Source organism: Cornus florida, unplaced genomic scaffold (genome assembly GCF_030987335.1).
Source record: "Cornus florida cultivar Cherokee Brave unplaced genomic scaffold, ASM3098733v1 CherokeeBrave_3.0.0_Hap2_Chr06, whole genome shotgun sequence".
In the NCBI taxonomy this organism is placed as follows: Eukaryota; Viridiplantae; Streptophyta; class Magnoliopsida; order Cornales; family Cornaceae; genus Cornus; species Cornus florida.
In genome coordinates this window covers 96896966-96916022 of record NW_026775576.1, presented here as the reverse complement: position 1 = coordinate 96916022, position 19057 = coordinate 96896966, and the positions used below count along the sequence as shown (strand labels likewise).

Here is a 19057-nt window from a genome sequence, read left to right as displayed (position 1 = left end):
CGGGGTAGCGGTGAAGATGGTTTTGTTGTGGCGACGGTGAAGATGGTGGCTTTGTTGAAGATGATGGCTTTGTTGCGGCGGTGGTGAAGATGATGACTCAGACGATATGTTCTGCAAATCTAGGGCTCAAGAAGGTCAAACTTCAGGAAAAAAAAAAAAAGAAAAGAAAAAAAGAAAAAAAAAGAAGCCCAATTTTCGGGAAAAAATATTATTAGGGTAAAAGAGTAATTTGATAATTAATTATTATTATTAATATAATATGAAAGTATATTAGTACATTCATAAAAATTTCTAACATAACTAACCAACATCGGAGGAACGTCAGTCTAATTTTTGCAACGTAAAAGATATTATCTATAATTACGCCTAACTTCAGAGGGTGAAATTATTCCTATTTTTTCTATTCCTTCCTCTTGCCAAACATGTCTCTTCATTAATATTATATTTTTATTTCCTTCCTCGCTGCCAAAGTTGCCAAAAACTGTAAAATGTTGTTACAAGTTGACACATGGCGTGTGAGATATTGGGAGAGATAAAAATGAATACGGATGTAATGTTCGATATTATTTTTATTTAACAATTGAATTAAAATATCTATTAAGTCATTTAGTTTGGACTGTTCACACTTTACATGATTGTTAAAAAATATTTTAGAAAGTTAAATATAATAGGTGAGGGTTCCAGTGGGTGTGTGTGAGTTTTTTGCCCATGACAAAAAACATAAAAATAAAAAATGTAAGAAATAAAAAATTTATGTCAGATGCATTCATATGAAATTAAAGTAACATATATATATATATCTTAAATTTTTTTTTCTCAATTTGGGACCCATCCAAAAAATGATGTGGGGGCAATAGTGAGGTTCTTTTTCTAATTTCAATGGGGACAATATTAAAATTTCATAGGTATATAATTTTTTTTTTTTTTAAATGACTAATATATACTAATAAAAAAAAATCAGTGGTGGCAAATGCCCCGATTGACTAGACTATATAATAATTTTATTATTTATTTATTTATTTTTGTCATTGATAAGAAACTCACACACATCACATTCACACGTCCATCGAACCCTCATCATCCACTTTAAAATATAGAGGAGATACCACGGGATCACAAAACCCTTGGTGACTAGTCTATATAACTAGTGAGTGTCATATTTCAATCCAGTGATTAAATAAAAAGAATTCATGTGACCTCTAAGTAATATTACTCTTAGTTTTCCATTAATTGTTATTTTTTCCTTGAATATATTAACTACTTTTAACACGTGTTTATTTATGTAATAGCAGTGAGGTCAATTTTGAAGTTGAAGAATTTTGTTAGGGTGTATTTACTACTCCCTTCGTCTCATAATAGATGTTTCTTATTGGGAGTAGAACTTTTTAAAAGGTTGCAAAGTTACCCTTTCAAGTTTAAATATATATATATAGTCAAGTTTGGAATTATTTAAAATTTTAAAGATATTTTATGGAAAGATGTAAAATATGTTGTTTAAATTTGATAAGTGGATGAGTATTTTGGGACAATTCAAAAAAAAAATGGATAACTATTATGAGGTGGGGGAAGTATTTTATTTTACTGTTTCTTGTAGGAAAAAGTATTCAAGAACATAGCAGGTCTAGGCACTTTACAAAGTGGTTGGGAAGATTATTTAAATAAAAACGTATATGCCTGCCAACTGAATTTCATACTATATCAATTTGTTCCCATTTTCTCTTGAAATACCCCATTAAACGTAAAGTAACCATCTACCTTCACAAATTCCAGTAAGTTTTACTATATATATTTTCTAAACACACTCATTAGCAACATATTTAGAAGTTAGGACTTATCCTTTAAACTAAGGGCTCCCATTTTGGATTAAGAAAAAAAACAAAGGTGGGGGAAGAAAAATACAGACAGAAAAAAAGTGACTCACTCTTCTCCTACAAAAACCTCATTTACATGCTTGCATGAAATAATGGAGTTCTTCATACAAAGCCTTTAGCTAACCCCATCTCTCCATCTACTAATTAACCCACAGGATGCCGGCGAGGGCGATGATGGCGGCGGACCAAGCCTGGGCGGTGTGGCGAAGGCGCCTTGGCTCTGCATTCCGGACGGCTCTGGCATGCGCCATGGTGGGGTGTATCACCCTCTATGGCCCATCTTCTCTTCAAAATCAGCTAGCATTTCCAGCTTTTTCCTATGTCACGGCTGTAATAATCGTGTCGGACGCGACACTGGGCGACTCCGTAAGAGGCTGTTGGCATGCCCTGTATGCTACGGTCCAGGTAGTGCCCCCCTCCATGTTGAGCCTATGGGTGCTGGGGCCGGCCCGGTTCTCATCGGTTGGGTTGGCGGCGATAATGGTGGCGCTCAGCGCTTTTGCGGTGGCGCTGCCGGAGTCCACTCACTTGATGGCCAAAAGAATTGCTTTTGGACAGATTGTGATTGTGTATGTGGGCGCTGTGATTCATGGAGACCAAACAGGAGCTGTGATGCACCCACTTCATGTTGCCTCGAGTACTGCTCTTGGGGCCTTTGCTTCTGTTCTTGCTTTGCTGCTTCCATATCCTAGGCTGGCCTGCTGCGAGGTAACATGCATACCAGTGGTTTTTACATGCCATTAGACTAGTAATAATGTGGTAACGATAATTTTGAATTTTTTTAAATAATTAGAATATCTATTCTTTTTTTAAAAATCAACTTTAATATTACGCAATTATTATTCCTCTCTTCTTCGCGTCCAATTTCTGTCTCTCACTAGTTAAATGGATTTTTGGAGAACAGATGGATCTTACTGAAATCGTCTAATGACTGTTTTGAATCAATTATTAAGTCCACTGGAGCAGCACCAAATTTGGTGCTTTCGTTGCTTCCGCATTGGAGTATAAAAAAAAATGACTTTTATAATTAAAAAGTCAATTTATTTTTCAAACTTACAACATATATATAAAAATGGTTTTATTTCTTTGCTTTTAAAAATCTTGTTATCAAACATTTGTATTAATAGCATTGAACACGTTTTAAAATAAAAACGTTGTTTTTGTTTCGGATTAAAACAAAAGTACAAAACAATCACAGATAAAATAAATAAATTAGTCACCGACAAATTAGGCGCGACTAGTTAAAGATTGGATTGTGTTAATTATTAAGCTTAACTAGTATAAGATGTAATTTTAATATTTAAAAGTGGAGGATGTAACTAAAATTTTTAAATATTAAATTACACCCTTTCTAACATTTTTAACTTTGAGATTAATAAACCCTTATTTTTAACTTTTAGATTAATAAACCCCTGAGCATATTAAACTAATACATTCTAATGAGATCAATAATGTCATTTAAGAATAATCAACATTTGTCGTTACACTCTTCTTATTCATCCACTTTTGGACGGAAGCAAAATGGTGATTCGGGCGAAAGGTTGTTTGTATCCCTCCTCCATACTGCTTCCCCTCTTCCTCTTCCTCTTCCCAAACATAACATTGAAAGCTTATTCTATCCGCGTCTCTTTCTTTAATCCTCATTGTACACTTATTCCACACCTGACTGTACTATTATTTAAATTGACCAAATATTCCAAGAGGAAAACAAAATAATGTTTGATTCCTTGTTAAATTCATGCATGTCGGTGGTGGCCACAAAAGGAATTGTTCAAATGCCCGGAATAAGATCACGCATAAGAGCTCTCCTCAAATTGACCCTCCGTTTTCCACATGCTACCAGAATATGCACCTCTTTCCACAATTCCACGGCAAGCAAGTTGTCCAATTAACTCATCCAATGCATCAATTACCAATTGTTGAAATCCATGAATGGAGCTTTTCAGGTTTTATCTAAACAAGTTGCGTCTGAATCTTGTTCCATGTCAAATCACGTGTGAATCTTGTTCCATGTCAAATCGGAATGGAGAAATCTTAGACTCATAACCCATTATAAGTGATACCTTGATTTAGTGTCACATCAAATATATGTCCGAATTCAGATCGTCACCAGACCCTCCTGGCAGCAAGGGGTGAGTCGGCTAAAATAATTTATCCCAACACAACGGGACATAGCTAAAACATAAACTACGTCTGAAGTGGCCAACTACAGTCTCTCCTAATTATTTTTTATTGAATATTGTATTTAGTACCATACATGTGAACCATCAATCTTAGATCCCTCATTCAGATAACTCTGATCCCTAATTCAGATAACTAGAATTCTGACAACCATGCACTTATCCATGAAACACTGCTATGAATAGTCAATTTGGACAATATTTTTCAAAAAAACATAAAAATGATTATAACTTAGGGTTACGGTTTCTTGCATGAATAAAGCATGCATATGTAAATAATTAAATGCCAGAAATGAGTAGCAGTCCGTTGCAGTATCTAAAGGCTTTTTTTGGTGCTTACAGGTAAGAAAACTATGCAGATTATATGCTGAAAATGCTTCAGAGAGGATTAATCTCTTTATGAAAGCCTTCTGTGCCCAAGACAACCCAACTGCAGTTGAGACAATTTCTCAGGCCAAGCCCTTAGCTGAAACTGGAACCAAGTTTCTTCAAAGCATCAAACTCATACAGGTAAAGCTAATAACATTTGGTTGGAACAAAGACGCCTTTGATTGTCACACCCAAAAATAATACTCTAGCCTGTGGCAGACCCCTACCAGTACATGTTAGCTTCTAGTTTTTTATTTGATTAGCTGAAGGAATTCTGACTATTTTCTTGTGAACAGGAAGGTGTAATGTGGGAAAGACCAAATATCAGACTCTTGAAACCGGGTTCCTTAAACCCGGGAGAAAGACTGCAAGAGATGGAAATGCCGATAAGAGGTATGGAAATTGCCCTAACTTCTCCTTCATTTCCTGTCTGTATTACAAATCAGGAGCTCAGTGAGATCTTGTTAAGAGTGGAGTTGCAAATTAGCCTAAAACTAGAACAAGCCAAGCGCTTTCCGCTTTTAGAAACAACAACAGCTCCAGAGATGAAGGGGGAATCTTTAGACCAGTTCCTCCAGTATCTTAAAATCAATTCCGCAACACAAAAATGCCTACCAGCTTTTTTCTTCTTGTTCTGTTTAAAACTCCTCCAAGATGATTCAACAATCACTCAAAATATTCAGCCTGTCATAGATAGCAGTCAGAAACCCAAGACCGAAGAATCAAGAGATTCACAAGAACAAGCCAAATACAGCTCCAAAAGAATCTGCACTAACTGGCACTGGATTCCAAGGAATGAAACACTTGTGTTTGCATTCAAGTGTTCGCTTTCTTTGGGTCTTGCTGTGCTATTTGGTTTGTTATTTAACAAAGAAAATGGGTATTGGTCGGGGCTTACAATTGCCATCAGCTTTGCAACAGGAAGACAAGCAACATTTACAGTTGCAAATGCTCGAGCACAAGGGACAGCAATGGGATCGGTGTATGGAGTCGTGGGTTGCTTCATTTTCCAAAGATTTTCCGACATAAGGTTCTTACCTCTTCTCCCTTGGATAATTTTTACCAGTTTTCTAAGGCACAGCAGTATGTATGGTCAAGCCGGTGGGATTTCAGCAGTTATAGGAGCGTTACTGATCCTAGGACGGAAGGGTTATGGGTCTCCTGGTGAATTTGCCATCGCTAGACTCACGGAGGCTTTCATCGGATTATTTTGTTTCATCATGGTAGAGCTTCTCTTGCAACCCACCAGAGCAGTAAATCTGGCCAAGAGTCAACTCTCACAGACCTTGGGTACGCTCCGAGAATGCATCGAGGAAGTAGTTCTCTGTTCCAGACAGAAGGAAATGCCAACCTCAATATTTCAGGCATTGAGAGAAAAGCAAAATAGGTTAAAAGCTCATATCACTGAATTAGAGTTATTCACAGGACAAGCCGAGTTGGAGCCTGATTTCTGGTTCTTGCCTTTTCGTGTTGCTTGTTACAGTAAACTCCTGAGGTCTTTATCAAAGATGGCAGATCTCCTGCACTTTATGAACTACAGTATGGAGCTCCTCCTACAAGCCTCACAGAGATGTGGGCCAGCTTGGATGGAGATCCAAGAGCACATGACCACTGATCTAGACATTTTCAGGAAGAACGTTGCGTCTTCACTAAAATGCCTGGAAAAGATCGCTTTGATCAAGTCTCTAACTGTCTTTGAAAAAGAATTTCAAGACAAGAAAATAAATCACAACCTTGAGTTGGGAAAAGCACTAAAAGCAAATGTATGCATTTTGAGTACAGATGAGGAAGAGGAGAAGATACTAAATTCTTTCCTTCAACATTCAACGGAAGTGACTGATCAAATACATTCTAACCAAATTGAGGAGGAGCCAAAGAGCCAAATGGTTCTTTGTTTGAGTGCCTTGGGGTTTTGCATCAGTGGTTTGATGAGAGAAATGAAGGACATTGAGAGAGAAATAAGAGAACTGATTCGATGGGATAACCCTACATGCTGCATAAATTTCTATGAAATTTGCCATAAGATTGATTCTTTGTAAATAAATCTACCACCGCATATTATCAATAGAAGGTGTGGGTCTGGTAGCGACAAATGACAATAGCATCACCATGTGTAAGAGATTGCTAAGGAATAACCAAAAAAAATATTGTGGCCAACTGTAACTATTAACATTACTAATCCAGATTTAAGATAGGATTGCAATGTTTAAGATTATAACAAAAAATATCAATGAAAAAATTGCAAGTCATAAGAAAGAATGTACCTGCTTCAATAAGTCAGACATTCAGGATTCAAACCGACAGAGCCCCTGTCTTATCACAAAGAAGTAAGGGCATGGATCACCGTGGGTAAGAGATGTTGCTATGGTATAAGCCACAGAAAACATTGTGGCCAACTGTAACCCTTAACATCACTCATCCAGTTTTAAGGTATGATTGCACTGTTCAAGATAATAACAAATATCAACGAGAACCACATGCTTTAACAGGAACTTGAACAAATAACAAGTTATAAGAAAGGATGTAGCTGTTTTCAATATTTCATAGGGTTCAAAATTAGCAAGTTTCAAGATTTAAATCAACAGAGAATCACAAGGGGCGTAAAAGCATGTATCTTTCAACACCCAATTTGTAATTGAATGAGAGAAAAAAAAAACAGAGAAACGAGTAATCAATCAAGCTGGAAATCAAATGGGTAAGATTCTATTGTGGAATTGAGACAAGGAAACCTTGCTTAAAACTCCTCTGATATGATTTTTATTTTTATTTTTATTTATTTATTTATTTTTTGGTAATATCTTGTTGAAGAGAAATTGCCTGTAGCCCAGACCACATCAGACCACATCATAATTATTTCCTACGCAAACAGCCAGCACCATCTTAATTATCACTGTAAGCTCCATGACACTATCACCAACCCATATAGCAAAATCACCAACTTCACTAGCATCACCAAGACTCAAGAGTAGAGTCAGTCATTTGAGGTGGTCAATGTCCCATTAAAAGTAAACAATAATGTTAAAAACTTAAATGTAAAGAATACTTTGGTAAAGAGTCTTCAATATATCTATAAAATAAAAGCAGTCAGATACAGTTCATCATTGAAAAAAAGATCCAAATGCGGTACATTGTTGCGATATTTTAACTACGTTGAAACATACCCATTTGTTAAACAACTACATGACAAAACTAAATTGACATGCCTATTGCAGTCGCACAATATATATAAACCCTCAGTTGCCTTCATATTTTGGGTCAGCCATCACGAAATGATAAGCAATCACCAGCACGAATATAAAGATACCAAGAAAATTGGCAAAGAAGCCCAGGTCCTGATCGTCAATCATCTGTGATGCCACACGCAAAAATTGCAAAATATATTAGAACCATTATTCGGAGCACGGTGAGTTGAAATGGGGTACACTAGAAGTAAAAAAATCGATGACAGCCAAACTATCCAAACGTTAAGGTTACATACATCACAGGTGGAGTCTATACTACACGCGAATTGGCATAGAGATTATAATTTAGTTTGCAGCTAATTTAGTGAAAGAAACTCCAATTACTTAAGAGTCAGTGACCTATTATACCATGTATAACCTATAATTAGTGAAATACTAAAACATAATCACTTCTTTGTTCAATTTAAGGAGAGGATCATTTCTCATTTTTCTAAGTACTTGTACCCACACAAAATTGTACATGTACACAATTACAAAAAGAATATATTAGATAACAATGCAAATCTGGAAAGTGGAGCAATTCAAATAGTACACTTTATCTATATATATATAGGTATCGAACAACAATCATGCAACAAAAGCTAACAAAAGATTTGGTCTTGATTGATAAAATTAGAATGAACCCCATATATAAAATTAGAATGAATGAAAGATCTAAATAAAACCCTAGAATAGACGGTAATGCTTTGAAGGCGATGGGATCAAACGGAAGCAATGGATCTAAATTGTCTAATCTTAGGGTAAAGGCGATTGAGCATCTTACACTGGCCGCCGATTGCAGATTCTCCTGGATCCGATGCTGCTAGTCGATGGCACTCGTCAATTCTCTCTCTGAACCAGTGATGAATATATATAGAGTCAATTTTATATATACACGCACGTATATCTCTCTATAACGGAGAGATGAAGTACGTCGTCGTTTTTCGTGGGAAGCCCGTTAAAAGAAATACTAGTAAATCTTTGGGCCTATTTGTTTTGTGACTCCGACAAAAGTTCCACTACTCACTCGAAAAACATAAATTTGTTTTTAAAGAATCATATAATTGAAATTTTAAAAAACAATTTTCATAAAACTGAATTTGTTCAGTTGTTTTGATTTCAATCATCACCAAACAAGTAGGTTAATCCTCTCACTTTCTCACAAGCAATGGGGAAAGAATTTTTTTTTTTTTTCCCTCCTTTAAATGCAAATATTAATTGTTTTCTTTTATTGTTATTATTATTATTATTTTGAATATTTATAATCACTGAGCTAGTGAGCCCACTAGTCTAAACAAAAATTCTTCTACTGAATTTATAATAGAGGATCAAGGGCAAAAAACACAACACCCCTCAAATATGTTTATAGTGCATATCATACCCATCCCGTGCAAAAAACACCCCTTTTAATTTGGTGCAATCAAGTTTCTCTGACACGTTTAAAACTAAATTTGACAAAGTACCCTAAGTCAACAATTTTATAAAATATATAAAAATACAAAATTTTGTAAAAAGACCAAAAAGGACAATAAAAAGGACAATTCTGCAATCGATTTTCAATTTGGTGCAATCAATTTTGCGCACCCATTCTGCAACTGGATCTGGGCATCGAGATTGTCATAGAAGATAGTGAGCTCGGAGGCGACCGTGAACTATGACGAATCCATAGCACCCAGACAATTGAGACCCATTAAGCCGTGAACTATGACCCGATTGAGGCACATGACGCCGACGAAACAGAGACCAGAAGGCATTCCATTATTCTTAGCATTCTGTCTTGCCAAGACAAGATAAGTGGAACAAACAGAGGGTTTGAAGGAATTTGTTGACCAGCAGTGTAAATAACTAATAAGCTAAGTGTGCGTATAAGTTAAGCCAAATGCAAAAGGCACACACTAATGGAAGCGGGCAGTAAGGGGAATGGGGCTCCTTACACATCAAAATGAAAGAAAAATAGTATAATTGGGGATGAAGGGTGAACCATGTAGCTTGGGGAGGCAATGGTGGAACTTTTCACATCCCGCTTGTAAGCTCAACGTCAGATCAATGGTGGTGGTGATGGTGTTGCCACCGCTTCACTGCTGCCTTTGGTTACTCCTCGATGGCGAGATGTCGGATTACAACATCGATGGTGGAGCCGCCGCCACCCACACTATCCCCAAACCCACAATTGGGCAACAGAAAACAATGGAGAGAGAGAATGGAAACGAAATCGCGTCATATCATCACCACCTCTATAACGACCCGAACCCGTGGGTCATAATTGTTAGCCAGGTTCTTACTCGAACCTGAGAATATCCAAGGGTAAAACGGTAAACTAAGGTGTGGTAATAAATAATATAACTCTAAATGAGTCTAAATAAGTCATCATAAGTCATAAGGGTCATTTAAACCCATGACACAAGGTCCTGGACATAAGAATGAGGATTTTACACAATTGCCCCCTTCGTTTTCAAAGAATTCTGGAGCAGTTTACACTAAAAAGTTAATAACTCTCTCTATGATTGGAATATTTGAGTGAAATTAATTTCATTGGAAAGCTAACTTAAAATCCTTTTAGTTAGACTCAAGTTTGGCCTAATATGGAATTCAAATGAGTGAGATATGATCATTTGAAATTCGGGATTCAAAACTGTCACAATTTCATTTCGGCAGACCTGTGAATGCTATACTGGTCGACCGAAATGACCCACCGGTCGACTGGTTGTGACTCTGGAGTGTCCTAGGCTATTAGTTTCAATTCTAAATGATACCGGTCAACCAAAATAGCCCAAAACTACGAGTTTCTCACTGTTTAAGTGCCTAAACAGTTTGGCAACCCAATGGCTTCACTTGATACATCTAATATGGTTAAAATTTGTTCCAGAACATCCATAAACATGCTCACATTGATAAGATAATATTCGTACATCATAATGAGATCAAATTATATCATTATACATCAAAATAAATTCAATTACATTGAACATAGATACACGAACTTCAATTTATAAACTTTCTAACTATGTCAAACATGTGAAGGCGTCTTATCCACTTCGCCGCTTCTAAAACCCTGAAAATGTTTAAGAAAAGAGGGGTGAGCACTACCGCTCAGTAGAGATGCCTAAATGGCGTATCCTAAAGTCAAATAAGTATGGCACATAGCATAAAAAAGCATAATAAAATGAGTGAATTTCAACACATTTTCCATTATCCCACACAATTACAATCTGAATAATGACTTTACTTTAGCAACAATTTAACAAAAAGTCCTCATTAACAACTAAGCAACACATATGTAACATTGATCTCAATTTAAACAACAATTTAACAAGCAATAATCATAAACGATGTAATCCAATTTAACCAAATTCATGTAAAATTTCAGCATGCTTTTAAAGGGAAACACACTAATCACTTACAAGGACTTAGGACTACACAAGTTAGACAACCCCTACCTCAAAGTGTGCTAGCCAAACAAGCCCTTAAAATTTCAGCATGCTAATGGTTTGCCACTTGTCACCTTGTGGGTGGCTACTACTTTTTGGTTAGCTTACCTTTTTGCCATTGCACTTCCATGTCCCATTAAATATCTCCCACCAAAATAAATACACACACACACATATATATTCAGGTGAAATGACTACAATGCCCCTCACTTAAAATAAGAAAACTGGGAGAAGTTCCCGAACCCAAAAATCGTATTGACTTCCGAAAATTCTAAAAATAGTCCCGTCGCCTCTAAATGACTTAAAATAAATAAAAATTACATTTCTAAAATTATCAGCTTAAGAAAATGACCAAAACGACCCTCGGGGCCCGTGTGAAACGCAAAACAAGGAATTGATTAAAATAATCCAGGAAAATCAAATAAATTCCAGGAAAAATAGAAAATAGGAAAAATTGGTAACATTACAGCCTTATGGGCCTTTTGCCGCTGCAAATCCGTCTCCTCCATCGGTGGTTTCCCCTGTCACGTCAATTGAGTTGCCGTTGAACAAGAAGGACGGGACGGCAGTGAAGGCTCAGCGACGTGAAGGCTCGGAGTGGCGAAGATAGTGGATATCAATTCCCTTTCATAGACCCATTGATCCTGGGGTTCGCAATCTTGGCATCGAGATCAGCCCACCGCCACCTCCACCTCCAATCCACAACCCACAAGCCATTGATACCGCCAGTGGTACCCTGATTCACAGCCGCCGTGTATATATATAGATATATATATATGTGTGTGTGTGTGTGTGTGTGTGTGTGTGTATATATGTATGAATGGATGAGATTGATGTGTGTGTGTGTATATATATATATATATGGATATGTGTGTGTGTGTGTGTGTGTGTGTGTGTGTGTGGTGTGAGGAGGAGGAGGAGGTTGTACCATCAAGCAGTGGTTGAAGAAGAAGAAGACGGGAGGAGCTGATGGTGGTGGGAGAAAGAATCGGTGAATCGCAAAGAGTATATAGAAAATGATAGGTATTTTCGGAAGACTAAAAGGGCAAAATGGGTATTACAGTAATAATTTATGTTAGATTTATGACAGAGGGGTAATTTTGCACAATTTCAAAAGATTAGGAGTGTTTATTGCACACTTTTTCAAATAAAGGGGTAAAAATGATACTCAGAGTATACTCGAGAGGTGTTTTTTGCACTTACCCCTTTATAATAGGGTAAATTATACACGGGTAGATCGTTTCTCCCTTAAATATTAGTATTTTCTTTGGTCGACCAAAATTTATAAAATAACAATTTTACCATTCTCTTATATGAAAAGACAATGGGGACAATGGGGTAAATTATACTGACCACTCGCTAAGATTTGGACAAATTACACACGAGTCACATGAATTTTTAGATTAACAAATATTTGCAATATAATATTTTATTGTAATATAAGGACATTACTGATTTTTCACACACAAATTCATCTCTTGACATTTGGCGAATATATTTGGGGAAGTCAAAGTGATAAACACGAACAGTCTCTCTATGTGTAATTTATCCAAATTCGAGAAAAAATTCGTGTAATTTTTTCTTTAAAATACTAACAGACCATTTGAACTTCGCCGATGATTTCATAAATTTAACTTCGTCGAACAGTTTAGTCAACTTACAATTTGAATTTATACAGCACAGTTATGTTCTTTTTCAGTGGTTAAGAATAATCATAATTGTTAAATCAATATTCGGTATTAAAATAAGCCTTTAGCTTAAAGTTTGGTCATAGTGAACAGATCAATCCCACTAAAAAGAAATTTTGATCTAAAGTACACCTAATTTACAGGTTAGCTTAATTCAGACGAAATGAATATTTGAATATTTGTTGGATTATAAAGTGGTGAAACTAAAACTTTTTATTTTTTCTGAACTATATTAATATGGTGTGAACATATTAAAGTTTGGTCATAGTGAACAGTTCACTCTCCTTATTGGTAAAAAGTGGTGAAATGAATAAAAAGTGGTGAAATTAATTTCATCTAAATGCACTCTCCTTATTGGTTTTTTTGAAAAGTATACAATTGATTTCCTTATGGTGCATCCCTGTACTCTTAATTAATCTTGTTGAAACTCAAAGGTTGAAGTACCTCTTTGCTAATCTCTATTTATTTCCCATGTATTATTTATTTATATATTTTTGGTAGCAAGAAACTCTTTCAAAAATCAGTGAAACTCTCTCTTGCTAACACATGGCAATCTTTGTGAATACAAAGATTGCCATAAAAATGTTTGGGCGTTCCAACCTATGAAGCATGGACATAATATGAGATGCGTATACTACAAGTACATACATGACAATACAACAAATTTTTTAAAAGCATGATGCCTCATAAATGAGTCCAAAAATATCTGTGAAGTATCAATTACATCTTAAATTCTTTTTAAATTTCTATTTTCAAATTATGGAAATTTTAAAAAATATGAGCACTGAGTGTACGATATCCAATCCTGATATACTTCTCTTAAATAAAATAGTTATCTGTGCTTCATAGGTTTGAACCTAACAAGCTACTATAGATCTCACACCCTTGGAGCAAAAGTCCACGGCAACAACACTTGGACATTAGATATCAATTAACGGTAACTTGGAAACTTAATTTGAGTCAAACACATTTCATCTTTATTGGTCAGCTATTTTTTTTTTTATTATCTCTCCCAAGAAATTTTTCACATTCCAATTAAATAAAAAGAAAAAATAAAAAGTTTTAGTGGGATTGATCTGTTCACTATGACCAAACTTTAATATGTTCACACCATATTAATATAGTTCAGAAAAAATAAAAAGTTTTAGTTTCACCACTTTATAATCCAACAAATAGTCCATTTTGTAGGAGAGAGAATGAAAAGGAAATGAAGAACTTTTCCTTTCTTTGGTTATTAAAAGGAAACAGCAAGAGGAGTAAAGTAAATCCCTTCCACCAAAAGCAGGAGATACCCTTCTCTTTTAACATTTTCATCATATAAAAATAAATAACATAACATAATAGATTATAGTGCCACAATCAAGAAAAATTATAACATCAGTCTCCAGCTTATTATCACTAGTTGACACACAAGAAATGTATTAATTTTGGGTCAATTTTATTCCACTTGTTGCTTATGTGTCGTCACCATGTGATTGATCTGAACGAATAGTATTGTCCAGCCTCGTACAATAATTTATCCATAATCATGTAATAAAATTTGATGAAGGGCAATACAAAAACACCTTGGATGGTGTGGGGCATTTACAACTTGTGTTTAGGTACAAGAGAATTAAATTCATGATTTATATTGTTTTTTAATTATGAGAATGTGCAGAGACAAGCTTAGATAGATCTCCTAGCCAGTTTTGATACATGAAGGCAACTGCATAAGCTTCAACCAATATGCAATAAATTATGCAGTCATCTCCAGCCAAAAAAAAAAATGTTCACAACAGCAGCAACAAATTCCTTTCTGACTTGCCCTGCAACTTAAATGGTAATCAACTGCTTCAGAATGTCATCTGTCAGTTTGCTGGTTCAGTTCCTGAAGGTGCTGCCGGTCCCGGGGGATTTCTTGGTCTTGCATATTCAGCAAAAATTACCCATCCATCAATGAGCTGCATAACCAGAAATAGCCATTTAACTGATCCAATATATTGGGCCATGAAGATATTGATGAGAATTGCATCAATATATATATATATATATATATATATATATATATATATGTATATATATATGAGTGAATCATTCATGGGAGGGCCTTTAACTACTGTTCAACTAATGGAACTAATATGTTCACCAATTAGAACTCATTCATGGGAGACCACTTAACTCCTGTTCAACCAGTGAAATTAATATGTTCACACCATTTGAAGGAAAATATTATGGAGAAAAATCATTCAAGGCAGAGCTTTGGCATACATTTAACCACAGAAACCCTTTTCTTGTCTGTTATTTGAATGACGCCAGTGGAGACTAATTCCTTCGAACTAATGAAGATAATACTCCAGTCTTCCCATTTTGCTTGTTCCAGACTGGTTGAAACAGGATTTCAGAGCAAGCTCTGACCAACTATCCAATCCAATCACTACTCTCACAAAGAACAAATAAATATTTACTGAAGTACTCCAACATCTAAGTTGATTCTCTGGTGGATGTGTCTCGTTTTATTTCTTAAAGATCATTTCTCCATGTATTTAGATCTCTGTTATCTACGCTGCAAACGAAATCTATACAGCTAAAAACAGCTGAAAATAATGAAAGAGATGGACAAAGAAAAATTCTGACAGCTGGGCAATCATCAAGATATACTTGGCGTTTGCATTATCAATCAAAAAATTAAACCACCAGGGGAGTTAGTAGTCTAACCTATGAATCCATTCCCTTAATTCCTGCCTCTGCGCCTTCTAGAGTGGCATATCTCACAAATCCAAATCCTTTTGAACATCCAGATGTCCGGTCTGTCACTACTCTGGCTAAAAGACAGAATAATTATCAATGACGTTATTTCACGTCTTCACTTGTAATTCAATTTAGAATTCATCTCAGCTTTCCTGAAATTCAAATTTTTTTTTTTTTTTTTGGGAAGGTAAAATTCAATTCTTCTATAAAGACAAATCTTATGTTTCTGAAAACAGTAACAATTTTCCTCCACGGTTAAAAGCAGTAAATTAGCATGGACACAGGAAATGGACATGCAGACATGGCAAATCCTACAAAATGTAGGACATGGACAAGGCAAAGACACGGCAAAAGAACATATATTCTTTATATAAGAATCATAATTTATATGATATAAATATTATATGATTGTTACATGAATTTGTAACTTACAAATCATACAATTATAATTATCCCTGTCACGGAGAGAAAGACATAATAAGGACACAACTTATATTTGCGTGTGTGTGTTGGTTTATGCATGTATATATTATAGGCAGGTATACAAACGTACTCTGGTTACTCCTCCCCTACTCCATGCCCACCCCTTCCATAAAACTTAACTTGTTTTATTTTTTCAGAAAAATTATTGAACTTTGGACAAATTTTAAATAAACCTTCAGTTTGATTTTTCTCACAATTATACATTCTTTTAATGTTAAATAAAGACTAATCCAATGTTCAGCGTTCATCAGTCACGTGTTATAACATTTTCAATAAGTGCTGTCATGGTCCGAAATTAAGAACTTAGAAGTGTCTATGTTTCTTACGTAATGCAAGTTCCGCAAAATCCACATGAGAAGAAAATGTCCTTGTGTGTGATGTTTTCTGTTAACAAGCAAGTCAATTTCCTTGTGCATGTGTATGCATAACATGCTTCTGTGTGTGTGTGTGTGAGAGAGAGAGAGAGAGAGAGAGAGAGCAGAAATAACAAACTAACAAGCAAGTAGTGAAAATATTTTAAATAAAGTTACCATGTTCAACATCCCCAAATTTACAGAATGCTTCATTTAGTTTTTCTGATGTAGTTTTCTTGTTCAGCCCTGTAAGCATAAATACAGAATGAAGCCATCAGGCTTTAGTGAAGCAACAATCCATGAGTCTAGAAGCACAAACTTTAACCTCCCCCCATCCCCAAGGAGAATAAAAACAAGGAAAAAATGGTGGGAAATTTAAGTTTGCAAGATAATACAACACCAGCATGCATGCAAGTATATCCTTAACATCACAGGATCAAATTGACTATCTGATGATCATTCAAAAAACTTAACCAATTTGATCTCTATCATGACACATTTAAAGTGGCTAAAATACTCATTCTAATTCTTCTATTTTAGATAAGTACTGTTTATGAGATGGTTTTTGCAAAAAACAATAATATAAAAATATATTACAAAAAAAAAAAAAAAAAGTGGGGGAGCAAAATGTGCTGAGTCAACTCTAAGTTACCTTGACCCCAAGGGGATAACATAATGACAAGGCTCTTACCTCACATCTTGGAGGTTTGGGGTTCGAATCTCTTGTGGACACTCCCAGCGAATATTTCCAGCAATTCCAGGGGCATGTGGGATGGGCTATTGCGTGTGCCCGGTGGTACTATAGGGAGCTCTAAAAGGCCTGACACCACCATCATTGACAGACAATATATATATACACACACAAATATATATATGTATGTATGTATGTATGTATTTATAGTGCCCTTCATAAATGTCAAAGCCTTGACTTGAGTGGCATGTCCACCCCCTAAAGGGGAGGTTGTGGGTTCAACCATTCAAACCCCAATGGGGATTGACCTCGTCATCATCTTTGCCAACCAATGGCGTTGGCCACATCAATTCCCTTTTCCACTCTTTTCAAAGTGTTAGCCTAGTGCATGAGGCTCCCGCCATTGCGGGGTCTAGCAAGGGTCAGACATACGCAGCCTTATGTCCACATGGAAATGCTGTTTTCGGTTTCGACTCCAGGTCACAATGGAACAACCTTGTTATTGAGACAAGGCCCACCCTCCCCTATGGGGATTTACCTATCGGGGGCGGGGGAAACAATATCAATTAATTGGAACTAACTACCCGAGAGAAAAAACATGTACATCTACTTGGCCATCTCCCCTACAACTGAGTAGTCCGATTCACTTTCTACATAGCATGTCAATGAAAAATCTTTCTTGAATGTCCGTAATTGGAAAAATGACATCCATCTCAAAAAAGATGCTCACACTTTCAGATTGTCATTTAAATGAAACCTTAACAGGATCACATACCAACAAATGAAACCTTAACATTGCCAATTAACCAGCATACATACCTAGCAATCATTTGAATTGATGTAAACTATTGACATGCTAAAACGTAGCATCAAGTCACCCAATACAAAATCATTTATTTACTATCACATTTCAGAACATCAAGCGACTACAGAACATTTATTAATTTACCCAATTCTTAACCTCAACTATTTCACAAAGCGGTTGCTGTCAGGCTCAGACTTGCACAGTGGCACTGATGATCAAGCATTACCGCCGAACCGGACAACAACCCTCAGCTGCAGATCATTGCAACTCTTTCTTCTTCCTTTTTATCTCTCTTGTTGGAAATCTCCAAATTAAATGAAACTTCAAATGGGATCGACGAGAATTCCCTCTATGATCCAATATTGGTTCTCCCCATTGGAGAACCTATTTTAAAAAATACTCTTGTTCATTTAATGATAATTTCAAGACTTCTTATATTTTTTTTTATCGTATTGTACGCCTATTACAAATGCAAACTCTCTTTTCTCCGTCTCTAGCTACCCAACCTCAAAAAAAGAAACAGAAATGCTATAGACGCAGATATTGCAAGAAAACGAAGTATCTAATATGTGTATATTTTGAGGACATAATTAACCTGAGACGAAAAGGGTTGTTGAAGGAGGCGTATTAGCAGCAACAGCCGAAGCATTAGGCTGAGATGAAAAGAGAAATCGCCTGAGAAGTCCTGCTCTAAACGCCATTTTTGGTTGATTCTGTATCCTCGTAAGAACTGAGCTCGGGGAAAATGTAGAACCCTAAACCCTAGATAGGATGAGATATATATAATGTGTGCCTCACCGTTTCAATCATTTTGTACCCTCCGCTTGGGAGGGAGAATGTGGGATCCCAACTTACTTTTTGATTGAGGGTGATCTGGGCATCATATTTCAAAACAATTCTGTTTTATTTTTTATTTTATTTTTTTTCTAAATTACATTAGAACTCTTCCAATTTTTTTTTTTTTTTTGATAAGAATTAGAACTCTTCCAAAATGATGGTTGGATTTTATTTTGGCATCCACAACTCGCCCATCTTTGTACCTACATAATTTTATTTTGTAAGGATAAAACTAAAATTTTGTATTAAAAATAATTTTAAAGTTTTTTTTTTTTGAAACCGATTGTCCAAGATATTATTATTATTATTTTCCTAATTGGTACTCACACACATATGTTTCCACTAAAGCTCGAACTCCTGACCTCCCTTTGAGGTGTAGGGACTTGATACCGTTAAGCCACAGG

At 35.8% G+C, this 19057-nt stretch overlaps 2 protein-coding genes and 1 pseudogene across 3 annotated transcripts; 1 reads left to right on the top strand and 2 right to left on the bottom strand.

The window, feature by feature from the left end:
- The first annotated feature begins 1747 nt into the window (after positions 1-1747).
- On the top strand, positions 1748-6644 carry LOC132313148 (uncharacterized). 2 transcript variants are annotated; one of them, XM_059811824.1, is made up of 4 exons: positions 1749-2579; positions 4394-4561; positions 4717-4813; positions 5342-6644. In XM_059811824.1, the coding sequence occupies exons 1-4, from the start codon at positions 2028-2030 to the stop codon at positions 6457-6459; spliced, it is 1935 nt and encodes a 644-aa protein (XP_059667807.1). In that variant the 5' UTR covers positions 1749-2027; the 3' UTR covers positions 6460-6644. The 2 variants fall into 2 exon arrangements, with proteins under 2 accessions (XP_059667806.1, XP_059667807.1); XM_059811823.1 differs by having other exon boundaries at positions 1748-2579; positions 4717-6644.
- An 819-nt stretch (positions 6645-7463) lies between these two features.
- On the bottom strand, positions 7464-7767 carry LOC132313149 (dolichyl-diphosphooligosaccharide--protein glycosyltransferase subunit 4A). Its single transcript, XM_059811826.1, has one exon. It carries the CDS (start codon positions 7765-7767, stop codon positions 7654-7656), a length of 114 nt encoding a protein of 37 aa, XP_059667809.1. The 3' UTR covers positions 7464-7653.
- Positions 7768-14268: 6501 nt separating this feature from the next.
- Positions 14269-18986, bottom strand: LOC132315050 (organelle RRM domain-containing protein 2, mitochondrial-like; annotated as a pseudogene).
- Between the last annotated feature and the right edge of the window lie 71 nt (positions 18987-19057).